Consider the following 27,031-nt stretch of genomic DNA (forward strand, 5'->3'; position numbering starts at 1 on the left):
AGGATCTTTTCAGTAGTGACTCCCTCTTGGAATGCCCTCCCCAAGGCGCTTCACCAATCTCCCTCCCTAGAGAGCTTAAAAAAAAACTTGAAACCCCTCCTCTTTTGAAAGGTGGTTTAAATCTGGTTTCTCCAGTTTTGCACAATTTTAATTTGTGTCGCTGTTTGTTTAAACGGTGTTTATTTTTATTGTAGTTTATTGTTGCTCTTATTGTAAGCTGCTGTGAGCAGCCATGTGCTGGAGGAGTGGGGCAGAAATATAAGATGCATGCATCTGCAAAAAATTAAACAAACATGCCCTGAACTGTCAATCACACCAGTTAAATTGGACCACATTGATACATCAGCAAAAGCACTGGTTACAGATGTAGTGGACTATTCAACTGATTAGATTTGCAGTCCCTGTTCCTCACTCCTATTGTGATGTCACAAGCAGGGTCCATGTGGTGGAGCCAGACAAGGAAAGAAACCCCCTCTCTGTATAAGACTCAATTCAAATGCCTCCTCACAGCTCAGAAGAACAGCCATGTGGATTGGCTGGTGTGTGGCCTTTTGCCTCTTGGAAATAGGCAAGCCCTTCCTCAGAATCTTCTTTCATTCTCCATAGGTTGTTATAGTGCATATTGGAGGCAATGTGTTAAATGAAATTTTCTTACAAACTTTGTCACTCTCCCCCAGGATTTTCAGATGCTAAAATCAGCCAACCATGGAGTTTGGTGTTGCCGGAAAACAATCCTATGAGTCTGGAGTGCAGCCAAACCGATGGGCACGATGTCATGTTCTGGTACCGGCAGGACGCAGGGAAGGGTCTGCAGCTACTCTTTCACTTCTACTTTTTAAAAGATCAAGGGGCAGGTGATGCTCCTGACCGTTTCAAAGCTGATCAACCCCAGAAAGAGCTCTTTAGACTAAACATTTCAGCTGTGAGGCCAGAGGACTCGGCTGTGTATTTCTGTGCAAGCAGTTTAGACACAGCGCTTCAAAGCAGTATCTTCTTCCCACAAAAACCTCCTTGGCTCATTTCTCTGTGTGTGTAGAGGGGCAGAACTAGACGTTATGAGGGAGATGTGGAGCTCAACCCTGTGTTTCTCTCATAATGCTAATGGTGGTGATGGGGTTTGGGGGCAGCAGTATTTACTTGAGAGAATTGGTGGACAAGATCGGAGGTCCTTGAGCTTGCTGTCATAGGTGCATCTAGGTAACTTTGGAGTCTGGGCCTAATGTCCTTTGGAGCCCCTCACTTTGCTGGAGCCCCTCCACTGCAAGTTAAGCATCATCCCCCTACACACACACCCCGTGACACATGCAGTATTTTTAACAGGTGGGTTCTTGAGGGCACAAACATCAACTGAGCTCACAAGAAACATACCAGCGGGGATTCGAACCAGCAACCTCTTGCTCCCTAGGCAAGTTACTCCCCTGCTGCGTCATTAGGTGACTCTTGGTCATTCCGGGGATATATGGGGATACAAAACAGGTATATTTATGCAAATATGCATGAGCAGAAACCTTTCAACACGCAACTTAACATATCCCCATTCCACATTTTTCTTTCCCCACTCCCCGCTCTGTCTTTACAGCACCTGGCACAGGTCACAATTACATTCAGCCGCCTGGCACAGTGTGGGCCAGCGGCGACCACACCACCCAGGACAGACTAAAGAGGATTTGGGGGCCCCAGGGGGAGGTGTGGAGGCCCTGGACTTCATCCCTGGAATCCAGGGGTAATAGCACCATTGCTAGCTGTGTCTGCCTGGCAATCTCCTCTCTGATTGTTTTTAGGAGATTTCCCACTGCGGGGCTCATTTCTGGTTTGGTGAGTGGGGAGAGGTGTTGCAATAGGACTGGAAAGGACTGACGGGGTTAAAGCCCTCCCTTTGCCCCAGCTTCACCAGCTTCTTCTCCCCTGCTCATTCTGCTGCTCTCCACCACCCTTCTATAATTCCATCAGGGGGGAAGATAGATGAAAAGCAGGATTGGGACAATGTTTTTGCCCAGACAGTGAGGCTGCTCACACAAGCAGCCTTACCCAGGCTGGCACAGCCCTATGGCGATGGTAAACCCCTCTCGTATTCTACCAAAGAAAAATCACAGGGCTCTGTGGTCGCCAGGAGTCGACACCGACTCGACAGCACAACTTTACTTTAACTTTAATGACCAAGAACAATGATCTGTCTGGAGAATTATGAGAGAGAAATGGCAGCTGTGGGCCAGCAGTTGCCCTAGGGAGCTCTACTTCTGGCGGTGGTGAAAATTTACTCGCTTCAATGCACTTCTGTCTGTGGTATTGGAGGGCAGATATTGAAAAGCCCCGTATTCAGTGCATTTTTATCCATGTGGTGATAAAGTGGTTGAGTCAATTACTCATATTTTCCTATACTAGTCACCTTAAATGGCACAGTGGGGAAATGCTTGACTAACAAGCAGAAGGTTGCCGGTTTGAATCCTCACTGGTACTATATCAGGCAGCAGCAATATAGGAAGGTGCTGAAAGGCATCATCTCATACTGTGTGGGAGGAGGCAATGGTAGACCCCTCCTGTAATCTACCAGAAGAAAACCACAGAGCTCTCTGGGCGCCAGGAGTCGAAAGTGACCTGACGGCACACTTTACCTTTACATTTTATAATGATTGTTAGATTGCTCTTATTGTTCCATATTTAAGAAATTGTTTTGGCTGTTCAGTTGAATCTTGTATAAGCTATTTACTGTTGGATCGAGATGTTGAGGTTACATTTAATGTGGCCAAATTTCTTCTGACTGCTAATAGGATTAGACAAGTTATGATCTCTTCTGCAGCCTCTTAACTTTTTTGTATCATAGTTGTTGGATGTAGTTTGGTATGCTTTCATGTTTGTCTATATTTGATGTATGCTCCCCACTCCACCCCCAGTCAGTGATCACATAAAGAATTACCTTACCTTACTTTAAAAGAATTTTAAAAGAATTACTTCCTTTTGTCACTACTGCACCATCAATAGTAAGTGAAGGTGCCTCCACACACCTTTCTAAAAATTGCCATTCCTCTGTCTACTAAATATGACAAACAGACAAATTGTATACCTCGCCGCTCCAGTACACTACTCCTTGGGGCAGCTAACAACATTAATGAAAAGATACAATGTAAAATAAGACTAATAAAGATAACCAAATTTAAGTTAAACAAGTTGTTCCAGTAAGAACTCATCTGCCTACTTTTCTTCCACTATCTTACCACTGGACTAAATTTGGTCCAAATGGGTTAGGTGTTGCATGAGTTAGCCCTCTTGCGCTGCAAACATGCACGGCCTCAAGAGTTTACACATCTGCCATCTTGAATTAGGATGGATGACATTCTCACAAACTATGCTGTTGAAGTGTCCCTGTGTGTCACTCACTACAACTGTACCTAATTTGGTTCAAATCACTTAGACAGCCCACAAGTTAGCCCACTTGCGCCTCAAATGTTCATACGTCTGCCATCTTGGATTGGGGTGGATTAAAGCATCACAAACTATGCCGTTGGGGCATCCCTTTGTATCACTACAGCCATAGCAAATTTGGTTCAAATTTAGGCAGTTCACTAAGCCCACTTTCACCTCAGAGGTTTACGCATCCTACATCTTGAATCAGGGTGGATGACATCATCACAAATGGCGCCATTGAGGTGTCCCTATGTTTCCCTACAACTGTACCCAATTTGGTTCATATTGGTCCAGGCACTGCAAAGTTGATGGGGTGGGGAGACACACGCACCGACGGATGCAGGGACACATGGACACATACACAGAATGCTGGATGATCTCATAAGTCTACTGGAAAGTATGGTAACAAGTTAAAAGACCATGCTAAAACCACATTTAAAATTACATTTTTTTTAAAAAAAGTTTCAAATTAAAAGTTATTTTCAAAGCTAAAAACTGAGAACTGTAAAAACTAAAGAAAACTAAAGAACTTCCTAGCAAACTGGAAAAGTTTGCTAGGAAATGGTTTTTATTTATGTATTGAATCCTGGAATTATAATGTATAGGATTATATTCATCTCTATATACTGTTCTCAACCATAAGATGTGAACTCTTTAATGCTGTAATCAGTACTTTTTTGGTGACAGTACTCGCTGGTACTGAGTACTGGCAGCTTTTCTCAGCTGGGATCGCAGCACCTGGCAGGGTTATGTCTTCATTCCCTGCAGGGAGGCAGGGAACCAAGACAAAATGAAGACAAAGCTGCATTGTGATCCCAGCTGGGAAAGGAGCTCGGCAGCGCTGCTCTGGGCACTTCTGGAGCTTGGCCTTGCCCGGTTCGCATGTGACGGGCCCGAACCTGAGCCAGGAGGCAGAGGTGGCCTTGGTTTCCCCAAAAGCAAGTTCCCACCCATGCCTTGGAGTCCATTTCACAATTTTTTATCTTTCAAGAAGCAGAAGATTCCCAACCACTCCTCCTGATCTTGCCGTAAGAGAAGGAGAAGAGGGAACAGGCAGGGAACAAGCAGCAACAGGATACCAACCAACGCACGGGCCCCTTACCTAGAAAGCAAGCAGGCGTCTGCTCACCTTCTGAAGTTTCCACAAGTGGGAGCAGGACACTCACACCCAGCTGCCTGGGAAGAAGATTTGCATGCACTGCTGGCATGCCCTCTAGGAAATCAGGGAGGGCCATCCGACCAAATACTCCCAATTTACCCCGCCTCTGCCCGAATCTGTGTGCAGTCACCTGGAGACTGGATTGTGTAAGGTACAACAACAACAACAAAAAATTTATATCTTGCTTTTTAACAAGAGTGTCCAAAGCCATTTACATAGAGGAATCCTCTCTAATAAAACGCTTGGTGTCCGTCCGTGGACGGACACCAAGTGTGCGTTCATGCCTGGCCTGTTCTGGGCATGCGCGAAGCGCATGGCCAGAACAGAGCAAGGGACAAACGCACGGCAGGACCCGGCGACCATCTTGGGCAGCCAGAAGCGGCCACCCCAAAGAAGCCGGGAATGCGGGGGAGGGGGAGACTGACGCCATTACTGGCGGCAAAGGACTGAGCGGCAGAAGCCGCCATACATCTTGGGTGGCCAGAAAGGGCTGCCCCAGGAAGCCGGGAATGCAGGGAAGGGGGAGAGCATTAGCGGCGGCAGGACAATAAAAAAACCAGCAGCAGGACGATCCAGCCACAGGCGGCCACCCCGAAACAGCCAGGGACAAGGACAGCGGCCAGCACACACAACAGAGGATGGGGCAGCAGAACGAGGTGGCGGCGAAGCCACCAACGAGGACTGCCGCGCCACCCAAAACCCACCAAGGAGCCACATGCCAACTTCCCCGCATTCCCCCCCAAATAAACCACAGAAAACACCCTTCCTCATTGCGCCGCCCCCACCTATCACCCTCCCACCCAACCAGCTGCCCAAACCCAACTTACCCACTGCAGCCCACGGCAATCATCCAAAACAAACAAACAAACAAAACAAAACAAAAAAATGCAGAGCTTAGCAAAACAGCTCCTCCCAATGGTAAGCCTCTGCCCAGACTGCCAGCATGGACGTGAGGGACGCCTATTGCGTCACTTGCGTCCATTACAGCAGTCTGGGAAGCAGCCTAGCATAGAGAGGAGCTCCTTTCGCAAGCTCCTCTCTTCTTCTAAGGAATCCCCCTCGCAAACAAAACTAAAAACAAAAGTTGCATTAAGCACTACACCAACACCCAGAACAAACTAAAAATACCAGACAGTTACACAAAGCACAAGACACAACACTACAAAAATAAAAAAATAAAAATACAGCAACGGCCACTGACGGTCCCCACATCCCACCCCCCTTGAAAAACCAGCTCACAGCAACTCCCCCACCCGCAGCCAGAGGCGGCGGCGGGGGGGACCATTATTTGCGCACACACCCACAGTCTGACAGACTAACGGTCATCAGCACAGGGCTCCTTCAGAGCACTTAGCACAAAGTAGACGAGCAACATACCTGAGAAACCAAAACATACTACAAACTCCAAAAAAGATCCCTACTTCTCAAAATACCAGAGAGCAGGCAAGACAGAGGATAAGGCTATCTTGACACGCTCAGGTGAGGCGAAAGATATCATAGACATACCACCCCCAACATCCCAACTGACTCTGCCTACCAACCCGAAAAAATCCGAGCCACAAAAAACAAAAACAAAAACCTAACTATCACAATATTCAATTCTAAATTAAACCTCAAACAAACACCCCATCACCATACAGAAATAAATTGACACTGCTGTGCTGAATACACCAAGCCAATAATAAAAAGACAATTCTGAAGGGAAAATCACCCTACAGTCAATTACAGCAGAAACCAGCAGCCAAGGAAATAACTTATTACACACAAAAAAAGAAACCAATTGCCGAACCGTAAAAAAAATCAATAAGCAAGCTTACAAGTAAGCCACATATAAGAGACACAAAATCCAGAAATAACGAGCACATATGGCCAACAAAGACCACAAACAGGACATACATGTTAAACCTCAAAAACCAAAACAACAAAACAAATAAAAAACAAACAGAGGAAAAAAAGATAGCACAGCAGATACAGCATACAAATAAAAAGGCCGCAAGAGAGAAACACAGACGAGCAACCAGAACAACTGAAGAAAAAAAACCCAAAAGGACAGAGCAAAGGAAAGACGCAACACAATAAAAGAAAAGCAGAGCCCACAGGAACAAGAACTAAAGCAAAAGATACATGCAGAAGCAGAAAGAGCAAGAAGAAGACTGAAGACTGCTGCAGAGCAACAATTACATCCTCTCTAATAAAACACTTGGTGTCCGTCCGTGGACGGACACCAAGCGTGTGTCCGTGCCTCCCTGCCCTGTTCTGCGCCTGCGCGAAGCGCAGGCGCAGAACAGGGCAAGGGAGACACGACCACCGGCACCCGGTGGCCATCTTGGGCAGCCAGAAGCGGCCGCCCCGAAAAAACGAAGCCTGGCGGTGCACGGCGAGTGGAGGAGGCGGCGGGGGAAAGCCAGGCAAGCGGAGGAGGCAGCGGCGGCGGGCCCGGCCGGAGCCGCCGACTCACCCGGAGAAGGCGGCGGGCCCAGCAGGGGAAGGCCAGGGAAGACGGTGGCGGCGGCCCGGCAAGGTGAGTGGCCGCCCCGAAGAAGCGAAGCCTGCAGGAGGCGGTGGACGGCGAGCGGAAGAGGCGGCGGGGGAAGGCCAGGCGAGCGGAGAAGGCGGCGGCGGGCCCAGCCAGAGTCGCGGACTCACCCGGAGAAGGCGGCAGGCCCAGCAGTGGAAGGCCAGGGAAAACGGCGGCGGGGGCCCGGCGAGGCGGCGGGGCCGGCTGGGAGAGGGTGAGGGCGGGGGCAGGGGCTACGGGGAAGGCAGAGACGGCAGCGGAAGGCAGAAAAACTCTCCCCTACTAGCGCCCGTTATTACAACGGGCTAGAAAACACTAGTCAGACAATAAACAGTGAAGAAGAAAACCCGTACTGCGCAACATCTCCAATTGACAAAACAATGATGATGAATAACAATATTGCCACACACACATTTCCAAATTTAGTGCAAAACAAAAACACTGACATAACACAGAGAGAGGACCAAGAACCCAAACCCAAAAAACGAAAACAAGAAATCATAGACACACAACAAAGAGAGATGGAGACAACAGAACACCGGGAACAGCTGAAAAAAAAACAACACAGGAGAGAAACAAAGAAGAGCACATAAAACCATGGAGGAGAAACAAAAAGAACATCAAAGAAATGTACAAAGACGAAAAGAAAATAGAGCAAACCAGACTCCAGAGGAGCAACAAATACAATGCAGACAAGACGCAGACAGAAGGAAAAAAACAAAGGAAAGAAAAAAACGCCCCAAGCCAACATAAACACCGACAACAACTGATATATGCAGCAATAAACACAACAAAACCAATAAACAACACAGCAAACATCCAGGAAGACAACATCCAACCACATACATGTGGAAACTTAGACCAAAAATGTGAATTCTGCAATGATAAGCATTTCATAGGAGAGAGACCCACAGACCGCAAATTCACACAATGCTGCTCAAAGGGAAAAGTGAGCCTGCCCCCTATTAGAACCAACCCACTCATCCAGCACCTGATGACAGGACAACATGAACACAGCAAAAACTTCATGGAGAATGTCCGATCGATAAACAGTGCGCTAGCATTTGCCTCCATGGGAGCAAACATAGTGCCACCACCAGGCCATGGGCCATACTGCTTTCGAATACACAGCACAATTTGCCACTGAACAGGCACGCTGCACCCACAGCAGGGCCAAGACAGACAATATGCGCAACTATACATCTTAGACCCCACAGAGGCCGCAGAAAGAAGATTACATAATAAATCCAACACAGAAATCAACCCACAACTTATGCAAGCTCTAAGTACACATTTTGCAAAAAACAATCCCTTTGCTGAGGCTTGCAAGATGCTACACCACGTAGAAACAGAGTGTCAAGAGGATGCAGAACAGATAGGCGATGCACTTAGGGAAGTAACCATGACCATAGTCCAAGACCGAGAAAATGACCAAAGACGATATAATGCACCGCAGCATAATGAGGTCGCATTTATATTCAAAAATAATGACGGAGAGCCACCACTGGAAAGAGACCTACTAATTCACTGTAAACCTAGAGCAGGCATCCCAGACCATAACATAACACAAAGAATAAGTGTCCTCGATCCCAACCTAGAGCCCATGGTATACCCATTACTATTCCCCAGTGGAGAACAAAGCTGGGGGATAGACATACCTTTACAACTTAGGCCACAAGTCTTAAAGAACTTATCAAAGCAACCATGTGCACCAAGAGTACGAGTCAGCCAGATGCAGTACTATGGCCACCGTCTATCCATCAGAGACAAATTTAACGCTTTCCTAAATGCAGGCCGCCTTACGCAGCAATACATGGTTGATGCATATGTAAAAACAGAGGCCAACAGACTCAACTTCGTATGACACAATCAGCCAAAATTGCGAGTTGAAAAATACTCAGGATTGATGGACCACTTAAACGAAACAGCCAATACAACAGGCCAACTTCCAGGAAAAACATTTATTTTGCCATCCTCATTTGCAGGTAGCCCAAGAAACATGCTGCAAAACTATCAGGATGCCATGGCTATTGTCAGAAAATACGGAAAACCAGACCTCTTCATTACAACGACATGCAACCCAAGGTGGAAAGAAATTGAAGACAACCTAGAACAGGGCCAAACTGCTGCAGCAAGACCAGATATAGTGGCAAGAGTCTTCCACCTGAAACTTAGATCCCTAATAGATGACATCTGCAAAAACCATATATTTGGCCCACCAACAGCCATTGTATATGTCATAGAGTTCCAAAAAAGAGGCTTGCCACATGCCCACACATTGCTCATCCTAACTGAACACTATAAGCCAAAAACTGAAACATCCATCGATAACATAGTATCTGCAGAAATCCCGAACATCGAAACAACACCACGTCTGCATGAAATAGTTACAAAGCATATGATCCACGGTCCATGCGGTACTCACAATCGACATTCACCATGTATGTCAAATGAAAAATGCACAAAAGATTTCCCGAAACAGTACCAAGAACAGACTATTGCAAACATCAACGGATACCCCAAATATAGAAGAAGAAACTCCGGAAACAGCAAAATGCAGAGAGAAAAACCAATAGATAACAGATGGGTTGTGCCATATAATCCCTTCCTGGCCCTAAGGTATAACTGTCACATCAATGTCGAAGTCTGCGCATCAGTCAGAAGTGTAAAATATCTATTCAAATATGTATACAAAGGCCACGATTGCGCAAAAGTGGAAATCCTAGAACCAGACACTTTGCACCATGATGAGATCACAACCTACATGGATGCAAGGTATGTCAGCGCGCCAGAGGCAGCATGGCGACTAAATGGATTCGAGATGCATTACCAATCCCATACAGTACACAGACTGCCAGTGCATCTCCCAGACGAACAAGCAGTAATTTTCAACCCAGAAGACATTGGCGCAGCAACCGACAGAGCAGCAAGCTGTGAAACACAACTGACAGCATGGTTCAAATTAAACCAGCAAGATGAGAAGGCAAGACACATATTATGCACAGACATCCCAGTATATTATGTCTTTGACAAAACAAACAACACATGGAAAAATAGACAGCGTGGGGCAGAAAAAATGATTGGCAGAATGTATTCTGCGAATTTGCAAACAGACCAGGAGCGCTATTGCCTGCGCCTCCTACTGCTGCATGTGTCAGGAGCAACATCCTATGGAAACCTCAGAAGCGTGGATGGAATTGAATACCCAACTTTCCAAGAAGCAGCAAAAGCAAGAGGACTTATAAATGATGAAACAGTGTGGGAGAGCACACTCGAAGATGCAGCACAGTACAACATGCCCACGCAAATCAGAGAACTCTTCACCTACATCTGTGTCTTTGCATCCCTCCAAAACATGCAGGAGCTATTTACAAAATATGAAGACTACCTCATCGAGGATTATGCCCATAAACATCTACAGCACAATAAAGAATGCACAGTCTGCCGTGACCTCGCCCTGCAGGAAATTGAAAAATTTTTAACACTCCATGGAAAGAGATGCACAGACTACGGCCTGACATACAACAAGCATAATACCAAGCACCTTACAGAAACATACAACCAAGCCTATGAAAACCAAACAGCAGAACATATGTCAAAAACCTTCAATGATGAGCAAAGAGCAGCCATGGAAGAAATTATAACAGCTAGCCAAAATGATAAGCTTGAACACCGCTGCTTTTTTTTTTTGATGGATCAGGAGGCAGTGGAAAGACATACTTATACAAAACCATACTCAACACAATACGTGGCCGGAGTGAACTCGCACTCCCTGTAGCCTCCACAGGGATAGCAGCAAACCTTCTACAAGGAGGCAGAACATATCACTCACAATTCAAACTGCCAGTACCAATACTGGAGAACTCCGTGTCTAACATACGCCTCAATTCCCAAGATGCAAACAACATCAAAAAAGCCAGAATAATCATTTGGGATGAATCAACGATGGCACCCACTCAAGCAATAACAACAGTAGACAAACTGATGAAGGAAATCATGGAGAACAACAAACCCATGGGTGGTAAGCTATTTTTACTTGGAGGAGATTTCCGACAGACACTTCCCGTAGTACCGCACGGGACCCAAACCCATATTGTAGAGGCCTGCATAAAAAACAATACACTGTGGCACACATTCAAGATCCTGAAACTTCACAACAATATAAGATCAAAAGACCCAGAATTCAGCAAGTGGCTAATCACAGTAGGCAACGGAGACACACCACAGATTGAGGGATTACAAGAAAACATCACTGAGATCCCATCAAGCATCATATGCAGAACAGAAATCGTAAGAGAAATTTTCAGAGAAAAAATACAAGTTCAGAACGTCCAAAACATAGCAAAAAGATCCATCCTTTGTCCAAAAAACAGTGATATAGACAGCATCAATGACCAGGTGCTCCGCATATTAGAGGGTGAACCAATAACTTATCTCAGTTCAGACTCCATAGATGACACCACTGAGGAAGATGCCAAAAACTACCCAGCAGAATTCCTACATGACCAAACACCCGCAGGAATGCCAAAACATACACTCACCTTGAAAGAAGGCGCAATCATAATGCTTCTAAGAAACCTAAACACAAAAAAAGGCTTATGCAATGGAACCTGCCTAATTGTCACACACCTGGAAAAAAATATCATACTAGCAGAAGTTATTACAGGATCAGCACAGGGAGACATGGTCTTCATCCCAAGAATTGATTTGGCACCAACATGCACTGACCTGCCATTCACCTTAAGAAGACGACAATACCCTGTAAAATTAGCATTCGCGATGACAATCAACAAGTCACAAGGACAAACCCTGGAAAAGGTCGGCATCTATTTGCCTGAACCCGTGTTCAGCCACGGACAATTATATGTCGCGCTATCAAGAGTGCAAAGTTTTAAAGACGTCGTGGTCAGGGTGCTGGAAGGGCCAGAACAAGGAAGACTAATACCAGACTCAGAACAAATATTCACCAAGAATGTGGTGTATAACGAAATACTATAAGGGCGGAGGGGGAGTAACCAAGAAAAATAAAGAATACTTAATACACAAAACATAGCCTCATAGCCTCATAAGTATGTAACAACAAAATAAGGGAGAAGGAAGAACAAAAAAAGGGGGGGCAAGGGAGAGGAAAGGGGGAAAGGAGAGGATAGTAAACAGGGACAAAAGGGAAAATAAACAGGGGCAAACAGAACAAGGACAAGGGAGAGGAAGGCGGGGGGGAAGGGTACAGGAAAACAAAGACCAAGAGACAGTGAGCAAAAACCAGAGAGAAAGAGAGAGAGAGGGAAAATGGGGGGGGGGGAACAAACCCCAAGCGACACAAAGAAACACACACACACACACACACACAGGCAAGGGAAAGCTAGCGCCCGTTATTATAACGGGCTTAAAAATACTAGTAATAAATAAATAAGATGGATCGCTATCCCCAAAGGGCTCACAATCTAAAAGAAATGTAAGAGAGACACCAGCAACAGTCACTGGAAGTACTGTGCTGGCGGTGGGGAGGGCCAGTTACTCTCCCCCTGCTCAATAAAGAGAGTCACCATGTTAAAAATGTGCCTCTTTGCCTAGTTAGCAGGGGTACAGAGAGTTACAGACAGAGCCAGCCCCAAAGGAAGGCTGTAATTATTCCAGGCTGGAAGCAGCAACCCTGGACTGAGGGTCACATCATTAGATCCCGGCAGCGCAGGGTAGTGACGGAATTTGCATCCTCCTGGGGGTGAAGGGGGGGGGGGCTTTCTTATTTCCTCTCCCAAGCTGGAGAGGAGCTCTTTCCCTCCCCTTGCAATCCCCTCCCCAGTGCAGGGGGATTCCCTCCTCCTTACAGCCCCGGCTTTCAGGTAGGAGTCTTCCGAGCGCAGCTTCGAGGTTGATGAAGCTGCCTTGACTGAGTCAGACCTTTTGACCATCCATTTACATCACTGTCTGCACTGACCGGCAGAGAAGGGTGACCCAAGCTTCAGACAGAGACGGGCAGAGAGGTGAAAGCTGAATCTTCTGCATGGCACACACAGGGTGCTGTGCCACTGAGCTCGGGTCCCTCAACGAAGCTGCCTTATTCGGAGTCAGGCCTTTTGACCCTGTTTTCTACACTGACTGGCAGCAACTCTCCCAGGTTCCAGCCAGGGGCGTCTCCAGAGCTTGCTCACACACTGTTTTGTGTGCAATGGGCGTGTCGCACACCAAGGGGGCATGGCCAAGCTCTGGAGGTGTGTCAGGGAGGCAGGGAACCAGGACAAAACCCTGCCAGGTGCTGAGATCCGAAGCTCTGCACTGGGCGTTTCCAGAGTTTGACCATGCCCCCTTTGCATGCCATGGGGGCAAAATAGGAACCAAGATACCTTTTAAAAATCATTATAGTAATACACATACAAAAAACACTGGTTATAAGCCATAATTGTGATAGCTATCTAAGCATCCCAAATCCAGCACTAGTTGTATGCAGCAGGCACCAAGGGTTCCAGGGGCCAAAGGGGGGATATTATTATTATTATTTCTTCTTTACACAGTCAGAAAGGTGTTATTGACTGGTTTGTTTTATCCAGACATCGAGTCCTTCCCAAGGACCTGGGAGGGCTGAATTTTATTGTCAGTTGTTATAGATATCGTCGCAGAATGTAGGCTGTTCCCAGTAAAGCTGCTTTTTGTAATTGGCTGATGGTGATTTCTGTGGCCCCTATGGTGTTGAGGTGCTCTTCAAGGTCTTTTGGGACTGCACCCAGGGCGCCAATGACCACTGGGATGATTTTGGTCATCTTCTGCCACAGCCTTTCGATTTCAATTGGTAGATCTTTGTATTTGGTGATTTTTTTCTATTTCTTTTCCTTCTATTCTGCTATCCCCTGGTATTGCTATGTTGATTATTTTAACTTGTTTTTCTTTCTTCTCGACTACATTTATATCTGGTGTATTGTGTGGCAGATGTTTGTCTGTTTGTAGTCGGAAGTCCCATCATATTTTTACATCTTCATTTTCTACCACTTTTTCAATTTTATGGTCCCACCAATTTTTGGCTACAGGTAGCTTGTATTTTTTGCAGATGTTCCAGTGTATCATCCCTGCTACCTTGTCATGCCTTTGTTTGTAGTCAGTCTGTGCAATCTTTTTACAACAGCTGATTAGGTGGTCCACTGTTTCATCTGCTTCTTTACAAAGGCGGCACTTGCTGTTTGTTGTTGACTTTTCGACTTTTGCTCTTATTGCATTTGTTCTTAGTGCCTGTTCTTGTGCAGCCAGTATTAAACCCTCTGTTTCTTTCTTCAAGTTGCCATTCTTAAGCCATTGCCAGGTCTTGGTGATGTTTTATTTTCCTGTCATATTGTGCAAATATTGACCATGCAGTGGCTTATTTTTCTATTTTTCTGCTCGGTTCTTGACTTGTTCTTTCTTGTAGGCCTGCTATGTTTCATTGGTGTTGAATAGTTTCTCGTTATTGACCATTCTAAGTGCATCTTCTTCACTGTCCTTGATATATTCTTCAAGGCGTCTTTTCTCCTCCTCTACTGTTTGATGGACTTGCAGCATTCCTCTTCCACCTGAGCTGCGTGGGAGGTATAGCCTATCTACATCACTGCAGGGATGCAGAGCAGGTGGAGGAGGTGTTGGAAAGATGATGATGATGATGATGATTATTTATTCACTGCCCTTCCAAAAATGGCTCAGGGTGGTTTACACAGAGAAATAATAAATAAATAAAATGGATCCCTGTCCCCAAAGGGCTCACAATCTAAAAAGAAACATAAGATAGACACTAGCAACAGTCACTGGAGGTACAGTGCTGGGGGTGAATAGGGCCAGTTACTCTCCCCCTGCTATATAAAGGGAATGACCATGTTAAAAGGTGCCTCTTTGCCAAGTTAGCAGGGGTTAACTTGGCAATATGCACAATAGCCACAAGCTTATGTCCCCTAACCTGGTATTAAGCCCCATTCATCCATCTCTGTGGACTTGCTCACAAACTTGTTTAGGACTGGGCTGTGAGTAATCTCAGAAAGCAGACCTTTACTTTCAGTGCCACCAATTAAAATAAAAACTGCACTCAGGAATCAGAAAAAGCATAAGTGGATTATTCAACCAATTAGAGCATTTAAAGGTGGGAGCCCGTTTCCCCGCCCCCTTGAGATGTCGTAAGTGGGGCCAGTTTAATGGAGCCAGAGAAGGAAGTAGATATCACAGACTCATAATGGCCAAGTCAGATGCTGGCTTATGGCTCAGAAGAACAGAGATGTGTCACCTTTTGCCTCTTGGAAGGAGTCAAGTCCTGGGCTCAACCCTCTTTTTATTCTTTAGAGGCTGCTTTAGCAGTTTAACAGTCCCCCTGATTTAAATGGAATTTTCTGAAAAGGTTGGTCTCTTTCTCTCTTACAGACTTTGTCATTCTCCCCCTTGGCGCTTTCCAGATTAACCCCTAGAATGTATCTGCTAAGTGTGCTTCCCTACTTCCTGTGTTGTGACACCACAGTCCCTATGCTGTCAGCAGGGTGCCATTCACATTTCTGATGCCCTGTTTTGGATGTTATAGCTGCGATTTAGCCCTATAACATTATAAATGTGTTGCAGGAAAGTAGCTGTATTTTTCTGTTTTAGGAGGCTTGCCCCTTAGTTTGTGCATTGCAATGTAGTGCTGTGTGGATGGTTCAAATCACAGCATGACCATTTGTTGATTTCTATGGAGCCCCTTTCCCGTTCAGATGCGCCTGGCAAGGACTCCCTCATAGGCAGCAGCCCGCCCTGGCTCACCCCTCTCCCTTCCCCGGCTCTCTGCTGCTGTGCTCCCCTTCCCAAATGATTGGCCTAGCAGAGGGCTTGTGTGGGGGTCCTGTCTTCTCCCCAGAAGATTCGGGGCGGGGGGGGGGTACTTGCAAACTTCACTGCTGCTGCTGCTGCCACATCTCAGCCACATTTGCCTTTTTTTCCCAAGTGGGAGAGAGAGAGAAACAGGGAGATGGAGGAGGAGGGAGGAGATTGGAGGGATTTTATTATTATTATTTTCCCACCAGAGTTCTTTTGTGCATTCCCCTTTTAATTTGCTACTTTGGCCAGAGACTCATTCTAGTGCAGCTGAGCAGATTTCTGAATCCAACCCTTCCTCATGCATTTTTACTGATGAGGAAGCCCATTGAACTGAATCTTTTACTTCTGGGCAATCCCACAGCCCTTACTGGAGGAGCACTTGCCTCCCCTCCACCTCCACCCTCCTATTTTATTTATATATTTATTTCTCTGGAGGCGCTCCAGTTCCTGTCTTTCCCCCTTCCTGGCTCACCACAGGACTCCCTTTCACTCCCCCACCAATAAGGAGTTCCCTTGTTTTGTCACTCCAAAGGATCTCCTCATGCACCCCACTCCCCATCCCTTTAAACCCCCCCTCCCGGGGGTAATGCTTGCACAAAGCTGCAATGATGGAAGACAAAGTTAGATTTTTGTTTTGGAACGGCACTTCCCCCTGCTGGTGGGTTTGCACAAGACAGCCAAGAATGTTTATTTAAAAAAAATAAATGTCACACACACACACACACACACACCCCGCAACCCCATTGGCTCAAATGCAGCAGGAGAAGGGGCAGATAAATGCATTTCAAGGAGAATATGGACACCTCCTGCCTGGAAATCACGTTGCAGTGAACGGAAAATATGAATGGCCACCAGCCTACAACAAAGCATTCAACAACCCTTAACTCTCAGTTTGAAACCGTTGCACTATTCAATGCTTTAACTGGTGCAAATCTTGTAGTCCAGAAAATGTCCAGGATGTTCAAATTAGGGATGTGCAAATCAATTCAGGTACAAATCGATTTGTACCCAAAGCTAGCTGATTCAGGGGATTTGGAGACAGAACAAATCACCCCTGTGGTCACCACCCATTGGCTAGATTTGGGTCCAAAGCTAATCACGCCAGATTCGATTCAAATCAATTCAAGATTTGGATTCCTCCTATCATTTCCCTCAGATTCCCAGCTTTCATTTTAAAAAAACAAAAAACCCACAAAACTTATCTCTAGCCCTTGTAGAAGTGGAGTTATGGTGCAAAATTTGTGGTCACTATTTTTCAAGTGTTTGGATTCTTTGGTTATAACTTTTCTTCAATGAATCCCTATGATAATTAATTACATACCTTCATTTCTTCTGCTTAGCTTTTTTTAAAAAAAATTAAAGCTGGGGATCCATGTTAGGGTTAGGATAGGGTGACTTCGAATTCCCATTATTTCGTATGGTGGAAATATGCAAAATCAGTAAAAAAATCTCTCTCTATATGTGTGTGTGTGTGTGTGTGTGTGTGTGTGTGTGTGTGCAGTAGTCATTATGAAGGAGATGTGGGGTTCTGCACCCTGTGTTTCTTTCATAATGCTTATGTAGGGATTCAGGGGATGTTTCCAGGAGAGAATCAGTTAATGAGGTCTTTAGGTTTACCCTGCCTGCCTGACAATCCCAACTGGCTTCCCATTTCTGCTTTGATGAGTAGAAAGTGGCATTGCAGTAAGAATCAGAGGGCATGACATGGCAGGGTTAAGTCAGAGATAGTCTAATAAACAGGGATCACATTCTGAAGCAACTCTTAGGCTTGTTTTTCACCAACATTTATATGTGTTTGATAATCTGTTCATGGATAGTACCATTTCATACTGCTGAGGGGATGCAAGTGACTGGGAGGTTCAGCTAAATGTTTGTTCATGGATTATGTACCTGTTGAACTTCTGTCTGAACATTTATTATAGTCAGTGGCATTTTGAGAAAGACCTGTGCTGACTACAGATGCATCAGGCAGAAATTCATCATGGACACCCCTAGGAAATGACGGTGGAAGCTGCCCCTTTCATATTTCTGCCTGGATCCATCCTTCTCCAGTTGAGCCAAATGTTGAGCCAAAAGACTAATGCAAAGTGTGGGCAAAATGTTGAGCCAAAAGACGAATGCAAAGTGTGGGCAGAGGTAAAGGTAAAGTGTGCCGTCTAGTAGATTTTGACTCCTGGCGCCCACAGAGCCCTGTGGTTTTCTTTGGTAGAATACAGGAAGCGTTTACCATTGCCATCTCCTGCGCAGTATGTGATGATGCCTTTCAGCACCTTCCTATATCACTGCTGCCCGATATAGGTGTTTCCCATAGTCTGGGAAACATACCAGTGGGGATTCGAACTGGCAACCTCATGCTTGTTAGTCAAGCATTTCCCTGCTGTACCACTTAAAAGTGTGCATAATTTGTAAAGCCAGTGTAGTGTATGCGGTTGTACCAGCTTTCATGGCTCAGAGCTTACATGGAACGGGTAACTGCAGTTAGTGCTGCATTGCCAACATAGAATGACTTCTGATTGTACATAAAGGTCTGCCTTCTCCTCCAAACTAGCTGTGCAGGATGTGCCTTCCGTCCCACAGGGGGAGTCTTTGAGTCTGCTATTTCTGAGGGAGGAGAAAATCTAGCCCTTGAGGCTTCATGCTGCAGCCACAAAAGGAAAAAGCAAACTGGCAGCGATGAAGGCACAGATCACTTGGTGTGTGGCTGTTTCTCTCTGGGTTGCAGGTGGGTTTTTAGCTGATGAAAGATCTCTCAGCAATGGAAGACCAGATCCTTCTTTCTCTCTTTCTTTCAGATTAAGTGGTTTTAGTAAATAATTATACAGCATTACCAATGTGAACATTAGGGTATTGAATTAAGATCTAATTACCTTTCTCTTGCAATGGTGGCAACAGAGAAGGAAGAGAACAAGGGGACATGGGTGAAGAAATGAAGCTTCCAAGGTTCCCACCACTTTCTCCGGATGCTAGAGGGAGACCTCTAATTCTCCCCAATCAGTGGGAGAAAAGGCAGCTGCAGTTCCTCCCACCCATAACTCTGTGGTCCTCTCATTTTGTTTTATTGTTAGATTTGTTTATATACTGCCTTTCATTAAAAACAATCTCAAGGTGGTTTACAAAAGTTAGAACACATATAATAAAATGACAGTTAAAAGTATTAAGCTAAAAACATCCCTCTCCTGCTTGGGAGATGAGGGCTCCAGGTGGGCCGTGCCGCAGACCAGGGAAGGGCAGATGGTAGGACTAAAGGGGGAACAGCCAGGAGTGGCTGGAGCTGCCTGGCCTTCCACTTGCTCCAGGAGATATAAAGGTTTCTGCCTGGTGTCCAGGTTAGGAGGTGGCCACCCTAGGAAGGGAGGGACAGGTGTCTTCCTCAGTCCTGAGAGGTATTTCTTGTGTATAACTTGTGACCTAAACATTCCCTCTGAAACTCTTCAAATCGATAGTTTGAGCACTGCTTTCTGAAAATAATGTTGTTTTAATAAAGATATTGTATCACTAAGATTAAGACAATAGATCTTATTGTTCTTGAGTGAGGGCATATTACCAAATTCAGACAAATTAGGTTAAAGTTTTTTCTTCTCAAAACCCCTGCAAATCGCTATGCTGAGAGAGTTGGCAGACTGGGCATATCTGATCTAATTTTAGGAACACTCACCAAACTGCAATTTCCAGGATTTTTAAATTTTTAATTTTTTAAAAGAAAGTCATTGCAGTTTGGAGCACTGTGTAATTGGTGTAACTTTCTACTGTAGATATGTTCAGAGAGAAAAGTTAACTCTTTTGTTATTTAAATAATTACTTTTACTTGGTACATTTTTTTGTTCCTACAGGGCACACAGATGGAGACATTATTCAGTCGCCACATTTGATTGTGGAGAAGGGGAGAACAGCCCTGCTGAAATGCAAGCAAACCAACCAACATGATCGCATGTTTTGGTACCAGCAGCACCAGGGAGTGGGGTTGAAACTCCTCTTTTTCTCTATCACATCTAGTTCTGTGTCAAGAGAAATTCAGTTGCTCAGATTCTCTGCAAATCGATTGGGGACAGAAGACCTTCACTTGAATATCTCTTCTGTCGAGCCAGAGGATTCAGCCATGTATTTTTGTGCTAGCAGTTTACACAGTAGCTACAAGTATTTCCTTCAGTGTACAAGAACCAACCCTGTCTGAATACCACTTCAAAGAGAAGGGGGGTGGGATAGAGGTCGAGAGAGAGAGAGAAAGTTCTCCTATGTCATCTTACTTCTTCACCCCATATCGATTATCACAATGAGAAACTGGTGAAGGAGGCCGAATACTACAAATGTACTTGAGAGCATCAAACCATTGGAAAGGCCAATCACAAAGGCAACTCTTAGGGATGCTCATGGATGCTACAAGATACGCAAAACTGTCGCCACTCCATTCCCCTTTTTAATCCTGATCCTGGTAAGCCAAAAATAAGCACAACAGATGGCATAATGTAGCCACATGAGTCACTTCCCCAGCCCCCAGCTAGTGATGCATATATGAGTAGCAAAATGCACAGAATGCGAGCATCTATTAGGCATACAAGTTGCTTGGAAGGGACCATTGTGCATCTTCAGAGTGCGCGCCCCAAAGCACCTCTTAGACTGATTTCTTACCATCATTTTATGAGGTTGGTGCTGTATTCCTGGATGGTACCATTTCATACTGCTGAGGGACAGTGGAGCATCTAGCGGATTTTGGCGCCCGGACTGCTGCCACTGCCACTGCCGCAAGACACACACACACCCAGCCACCACAAAGCCCAGCCCTGCCAAACTGTGGCTTTTCTGTCATTTTAGCTGCCATATGCGCTGGTGGGGGTTGAGCCAAGCAGGCCTCCCCAACTTGGCGGCAGTGGGTGGAGCAGCCACTGGGCTTGTCCGGACGGCCCAGCACCCCTTGAAAACGGTGAGGTATGCCTGAGCAGTTCGAATAGATTATCACAAGCCCATGACATCACACGCTTGCGACGATCTATTTGAACTGTGCAGTCACCGGACAGGTCCCTCTGCCCCTGCCGCCTCGGGTGGGGGGTGGGAGGCCTGCTCATCTCACCCCCCACCCTCGCACATGGTGGCTAAAATTACAGAAAAGCTGCGGTTCAGCGCAGAGGCAGAGTGGGTGTGGGGTGGTGGCAAGAGGCCCCCAGTCTTTGAAGGCCCCCCGGACCTTGGAGGCCACGGTCCGGGGCCCCAGGGTCCAGGGGTAAGAATGCCTCTGCTGAGAGCAGTGCAAGTGACTGAGAGTTTCAGCTAGAGTGTTTGTTTATGGGTTCTGTCCTTGTTGAATTGCAATCTGAACATTTACCATAGTATGGTGCTTTTGGGGAAAGCACTGTGCCATTTATGGATGCATCAGGAAGAATTTTAAAAGGTAATTTCTAGGAATGGATTGTGGAAGTTGCACCTATTGAATTTCTGTCTGGATCCATTCCTCCTCAGTCCAATGTTGAGCTGAAAGACCAATGCAAAGGGTGGGTACTTTGAGCATAATTTTTAAAGCCAGTGTAGTACATGGGACTGTATGAGTCTCACAGCTCAGAACTTACATGGATAAAAATGGCCCTGACGGTCAGGGTTGCATTGCCAACCTGGAATGAATTCTGAATTTATTTTAAAATGTGCCTTTCCCTCCAAACTAGCTGTGCAGAATGTACCTTCCATTCTCCAGGGGGAGTTTTTGAGTCTGCATATTTCTAAGGGAGGAGAAAATCTTGCCCTTGAAGCTTAATGGTGCAGCGACAAAAGAAAAAGAAAAACCCAAAACAAATATTATTATTATTATTACATATATATCCCGCTCTTCCTCCAAGGATCCCAGAGCGGTGTACTACATACTTGAGTTTCTCTTTCACAACAACCCTGTGAAGTAGGTTAGGCTGAGAGAGAAGTGACTGGCCCACAGTCACCCAGCTAGTTTCATGGCTGAATGGGGATTTGAACTCGGCTCTCCCCAGTCCTAGTCCAGCACTCTAACCACTACACCACGCAATGAAGACACAGATCACTTGGTGTGTGGTCCTTTTTCTCTCGGTTGCAGGTGGGTTTTAGCTAAAAAGATAACTCTAGACTCCCTTCCTTCCTTCCTTCCTTTCTTATTTTTTTAAAAACTGTGTTTTTATTAAATATTTATACATTACCAATGTGAAGATGGTGTATTGATTAAGATTTTAGTACCTTTCTCTTGCATATATGTCAACAGAGAAGAAAGAGAGAGAGAGCTGGTCTTGTTGTAGAAAGCATGGATTGAACCCTTTGCTAAGCAGGCCCACTCCATTTTGCATTTAAATGGGAGGCAATATGTGTGAACACTGTAAGATACTCCCCTTAATGGATGGGGCATCTACTGGGAAGAGCACCTGCTTGTTTGCATGCAAAAGGTTCCAAGTTCCCTCCCTGGCAGCATCTCCAAGATAGGGCTGAGAGAGACTCCTGCCTGCAACCTTGCAGAAGTCACTGCCAGTCTGTGTAGACAATACTGAGCTAGAGAGACCAATGGTCTGACTCAGTATATGGCAGTTCCTTGTGTCCGTAGGACAAGCAGGCATGGGTGAAGAAATGAAGCATCTATGCTTGCCACCTCTTACTCCATATGCCAGATCACGAGGACCTCTAATTCTCCACATCCAGTGGGAAGAAAGGCAACTGCAGTTCCTCCCACCCATAACTCCATGGTCTTCTCATTCATGCATCCCTCTCCTGCTTGGGAGATGAGGGCTCCAGGTGGGCCGCACAGCTTTTCAGGGAAGGGCAAACGGTGGGCAGGAGTGGTTAGAGCTGTCTTGCCTTCCACTGCTCCAGAAGGTTTTTCACACATGGCTGTATGCCTCGGGGTATCTGCTTTGCAGCAGATTCGAGGCATTTTAATTCAAGGGATTCGACGGACCATTCACATAGCCATCAGCACCTCCATCAACACCTTCGGAGAAAGCAGAAGCCCCGGAGTTTTCCCCCAAAAGCTGCTGGAACTAGAGGATTTTTTTAACCCCAGACATAACTCGGGCTAAGCCAGAATTCGCAGCCTCCATTCGGGGAGAACCAAAGTCCTGTCTGTCTGGCAGGAGGTCAGATTAAATTCAAGGAATATGTGGATTGACACACTCCAATCAGGACTGGATTCGGGGGAAAGCCCTGTCTATAAAACCACCAGGAGAGATAAATGTTTCTGCCTGGTGTCTAGGTTAGGAGGTGGCCACCCTAGGAATGGAGGGGCAGGTTGCTTCCTCAATACTGAGTGTCATCTTTTCGGTACAACTTGTGACCTAAACATTCCTTGTGAAATTCTTCAAACCAAAATGATTTGAGCCTTGCTTTCTCAAAATTGCATAGCTGTAATAAAGGCATTGTTTCACTAGCCCTGTGAATTGTGTCCTAATAGATCAACCCTGGTATTATGTTTGAGTGAGGGCATACTTAATGGAGACAAAATATGTTAATATTTGTCCTCCTTTATCCCCGAAAACCCTGCGAACTGCACTGCTGAGAGCAGGGACTGGGGCAAATTGCTAGGTATTCTGAGAATAATCACCAATGCAGTTTCCAGGATTTTTTTTTTAAAAACGTCATTGCAGTTAGAGTCCTGTGCAGCTGGTGTAACTTTGTGCTGTAGATATGCTCTGAGTTAGCAAAGTTAATGCTCTTGTTATCTGAATAATTACTTTTTCTTGGTACATCATTTTTGTCCCCATAGGGCACACAGATGGAGAGATTATTGAGTCACCACATTTGGTTGTGGAGAAGAGAAGCACAGCCCCACTGAAATGCAAGCAAAACAAGCAAGATGATTGCATGTATTGGTACCAGTAGCATCAGGGAATGGGGTTGAAGCTTCTGTATTATTTATTTATTTATTTATTTATTTTATTTTATTTTTACACTTATATCCCGCTCTTCCTTCAAGGAGCCCAGAGCGGTGCACTACATACTTGAGTTTCTCCTCACAACAACCCTGTGAAGTAGGTTAGGCTGAGAGAGAAGTGACTGGCCCACAGTCACCCAGCTAGTTTCATGGCTGAATGGGGATTTGAACTCGGGTCTCCCCGGTTCTAGTCCAGCACTCTAACCACGACACCACGCTGGCTCTCTCTCATCTAGTAGTGTGTCAAAAGAAATCAACTCAGAAAGATTCGCTGCTCATTGATTGGGGACAGAAGTCTTTGACCTGAATATCTCTTCTGTCGAGCCAGAGGATTCAGCCACGTATTTTTGTGCTAGCAGATTACACACTAGTTACAAGTATTTCCGTCAGTGCACAACAACCAACTCTGTTTGCATACCACTTCAGAGAGAGCGGACTGGAAGAGAGGGAGAGAGTTCTCCTAAGTTATTTTCTTCACCCCATACAGATCATAACAATGAGAAGCTAGGGAAGGAGACAGAATAACCTCCATACTACAAATGTACTTGAGAGAGTAAAAAAATTGGGAAAGCCCATCACCAAGGCAACTCTTAGGGATGCTCTGCATACTACTGTCATCTGAATAGCACTTCAAAGAGAGGGAGAAGGAGATAGAGGGGAGGAGAGAATGTTCTACTTTATCTTGCTTCATTACCCCATACCAAACATAACAATGAGAAACTGGTGAAGAAGGCAGAATAATTTCGATACCACAAAAGAACTTGTCCTATACAACAATTGGAAAGGTAAAATACACACCTTTTGCCATATTCACCAGGGCAGTTCTTAGGGATGGATTTTGATGCTACAAGGTACATGAAGTTGTCACCATTCAGTTTCTCTTTTTCTCTTGATCCTGGTAAGCCAAATTAGTGTAGCACACGACATAATGTAGCCACATGGTGCACCTCCCCAGCCCCCGTCCAAGGATGCCAAAAGGGGGAACAAAATCCACAAACGAGTACTATCATCCACTAGGCATAAGCGTTGCTTGGAAGGGAGCCTTGTGTATCTACAGAGTGCTTGCCTCAAAGCACTTATTTCTTACAAATTTTACATGAGGTTGGTAAGCTGTTTCTGGGCTGTACCACTTCATACTGCAGATGCAAGGCGCACGTGATTTGAAATTTCTCCATTTAAATATTCTCTACACAAAGGAAGAACACGTCAGAGGGCAGGCTAGAATTCTTCTCCTTAATATCTAGCTTTCCATGTGCCTGGAATTTCATTGTATACAATGATCTAAAAAGCGACAGGAAGGCCCAGTTTTGCTTGTCACAGAATAGTCCGAGATGTATAAATTACAAGCCTAATGTAAGAGAAAAAGGTTATTCATGGGAAAGAAAAGAGAATGCTAACTAAGCATGTACACAAATAAATGCAATCCAGCCCCATCAAAGTGAATAGGCTCTGCTTCTAACATTCATCGGAAATCCTCTCACATTAAATGACTGTCAGTGCCGTGGACAGAGTTCTGGGGGAGTCCAGCACCTCCTGTGCATGTCCGTTCTTCAAGTGACCTCTGCCCTTGCAATGGGGGTGGGGGTGGGAGGTGCATGCCCAGAGCTCACATGATGGTCAGCCCTGGAAGCTACCAGACAGCTCTCTCCCCTAACCCAGTGCAATGGGATTCATTCCTGGGTTCAGTGTGCCTAGGATGGGCTACCTAATGGCCAAATCCTATGCATGTTTACTCCAAAATAAGACCCATGGTATCCAGTGGGACTTACTCCCAAGGAAGTGCATGGGGTGTGGGCTATGACTTCTCGAGCACCATCATAATATTGAGCCTTTGTATGGCAGGAGTCATCTGTACCTGATGGCTGTATCATGTTCCAGAAGGCCATGTTCTCCTATGCTTGTTCATTCACATTTTTAAAAAAGGTATATATTCCTGTCTTTGTGTGTCATTCAGTAATTTCAGTTAGTTCAAAACGGTCACTGGGGTTTCTCAGAAAGACCTGTTTTAAAACAGCTACACTGCTTGCCGATATGTTTCTAGGAAAAATACAAAGTGCTTGTTATTATCTTTAAAGTCCTGAATGGCTTAGACTTAGGTCCAGGTTACCTAAGAGAGTACCTTTCTCTACAAGATCCCCATTGCTCATTAAAATCATCAGGAGGGGTCCGTCTTCAGGTGCCAATGGTTCATCTGGAGACGACCAGGGATGAGGCCTTCTCAGTTGTCGCCTCTAGGTTGTGGAACACATTCCCCGTGGGTGTAAGAGGATTATCTTCTTGGGAGGCCATCAGGGGAGCCTTAGAGACCCATCTTTTTAGCCTGGGTTTAATGATACCTAGTTTTAATTTTAATTTTAATCTCATTTAAATGTATTTTTAATTTTGTTTTATGTGGTGTTTTTGATTTCAATGTAAACTGCCCTGAGCCACATTAGGAGGTGCAGTATATAAACTGAATGAATGAATGAATGAGAATAGCAGCCCCTGTTCCCCACCCCCATCGTGATGTCATAAGCATGGTCCATGTCATCCTGTTTCACACAGTGGCCCACCAGATGCTTCTGAGAAGCCCACAGGCAAGAGGTGAGGGTATGCCCTCTCTCCTGCTGTTGCTCTCCTGCAACTGGCATTTAGTAGTATCTTGCTTCAGTGTCTGGAGGTGGCCTATAGCCACCAGACTATAAATTATGGTCCAGTTTTTCAGAGCCCAGTCCCCCAGAAAACATTACTGAAAAATACTGAAATCTGAGAGTAATGAGAAATTATGGTCTAGTACACCAGAAAACATTACCCATTAAAAAAGCTTACTCCAGTTTTGAAATGTGAATGGGTACAGAAAAATTTCAGTTTTGTTGCTACAGATGTGATTTGCTACAGATGTTGCTACAGATGTGATTTGAAGCTCTAAGCAATTAATTTGGGACCCATGGGCCATTCCTAATGACACCTGTGGGCAAGGGAAATGACAGCTGTCCTGCAGAAAACCCTGAGAAAAGAAAGAAAAGTGAGATAGTACATTTGATTGGGCAAAGCCATATTTATAAAACTGAACAGAGTTAGAATAGTATTTACCTAGCCTAGTCTGTTTCTTTGTTGTGAAGAACAAAAGGATGGAGGTTTGCTCAGGTAAAGGTAAAAGGCCAAGTGTGCTGTCAGGTCAATTTCGACTCCAGGCACCCCCAGAGCCCTGTGATTTTCTTTTGGTAGAATACAGGAGGGGTAAACCATTGCCTATTCCTGCGCAGTATGAGATGATGCCTTGCAGCATCTTCCTATATCACTGCTGCCC

At 45.4% G+C, this 27,031-nt stretch overlaps 1 protein-coding gene across 1 annotated transcript; it reads left to right on the forward strand.

Annotated features, from left to right (window-relative positions):
- The first annotated feature begins 8,985 nt into the window (after window positions 1-8,985).
- LOC128343682 (uncharacterized) lies at window positions 8,986-10,857 on the forward strand. Its single transcript, XM_053293116.1, has 3 exons — window positions 8,986-9,763; window positions 9,887-10,012; window positions 10,193-10,857. Exons 1-3 carry the CDS (start codon window positions 8,986-8,988, stop codon window positions 10,855-10,857), a joined length of 1,569 nt encoding a protein of 522 aa, XP_053149091.1.
- Window positions 10,858-27,031: the final 16,174 nt, after the last annotated feature.

This window comes from Hemicordylus capensis, chromosome 2 (assembly GCF_027244095.1).
Source record: "Hemicordylus capensis ecotype Gifberg chromosome 2, rHemCap1.1.pri, whole genome shotgun sequence".
Taxonomy (NCBI): Eukaryota; Metazoa; Chordata; class Lepidosauria; order Squamata; family Cordylidae; genus Hemicordylus; species Hemicordylus capensis.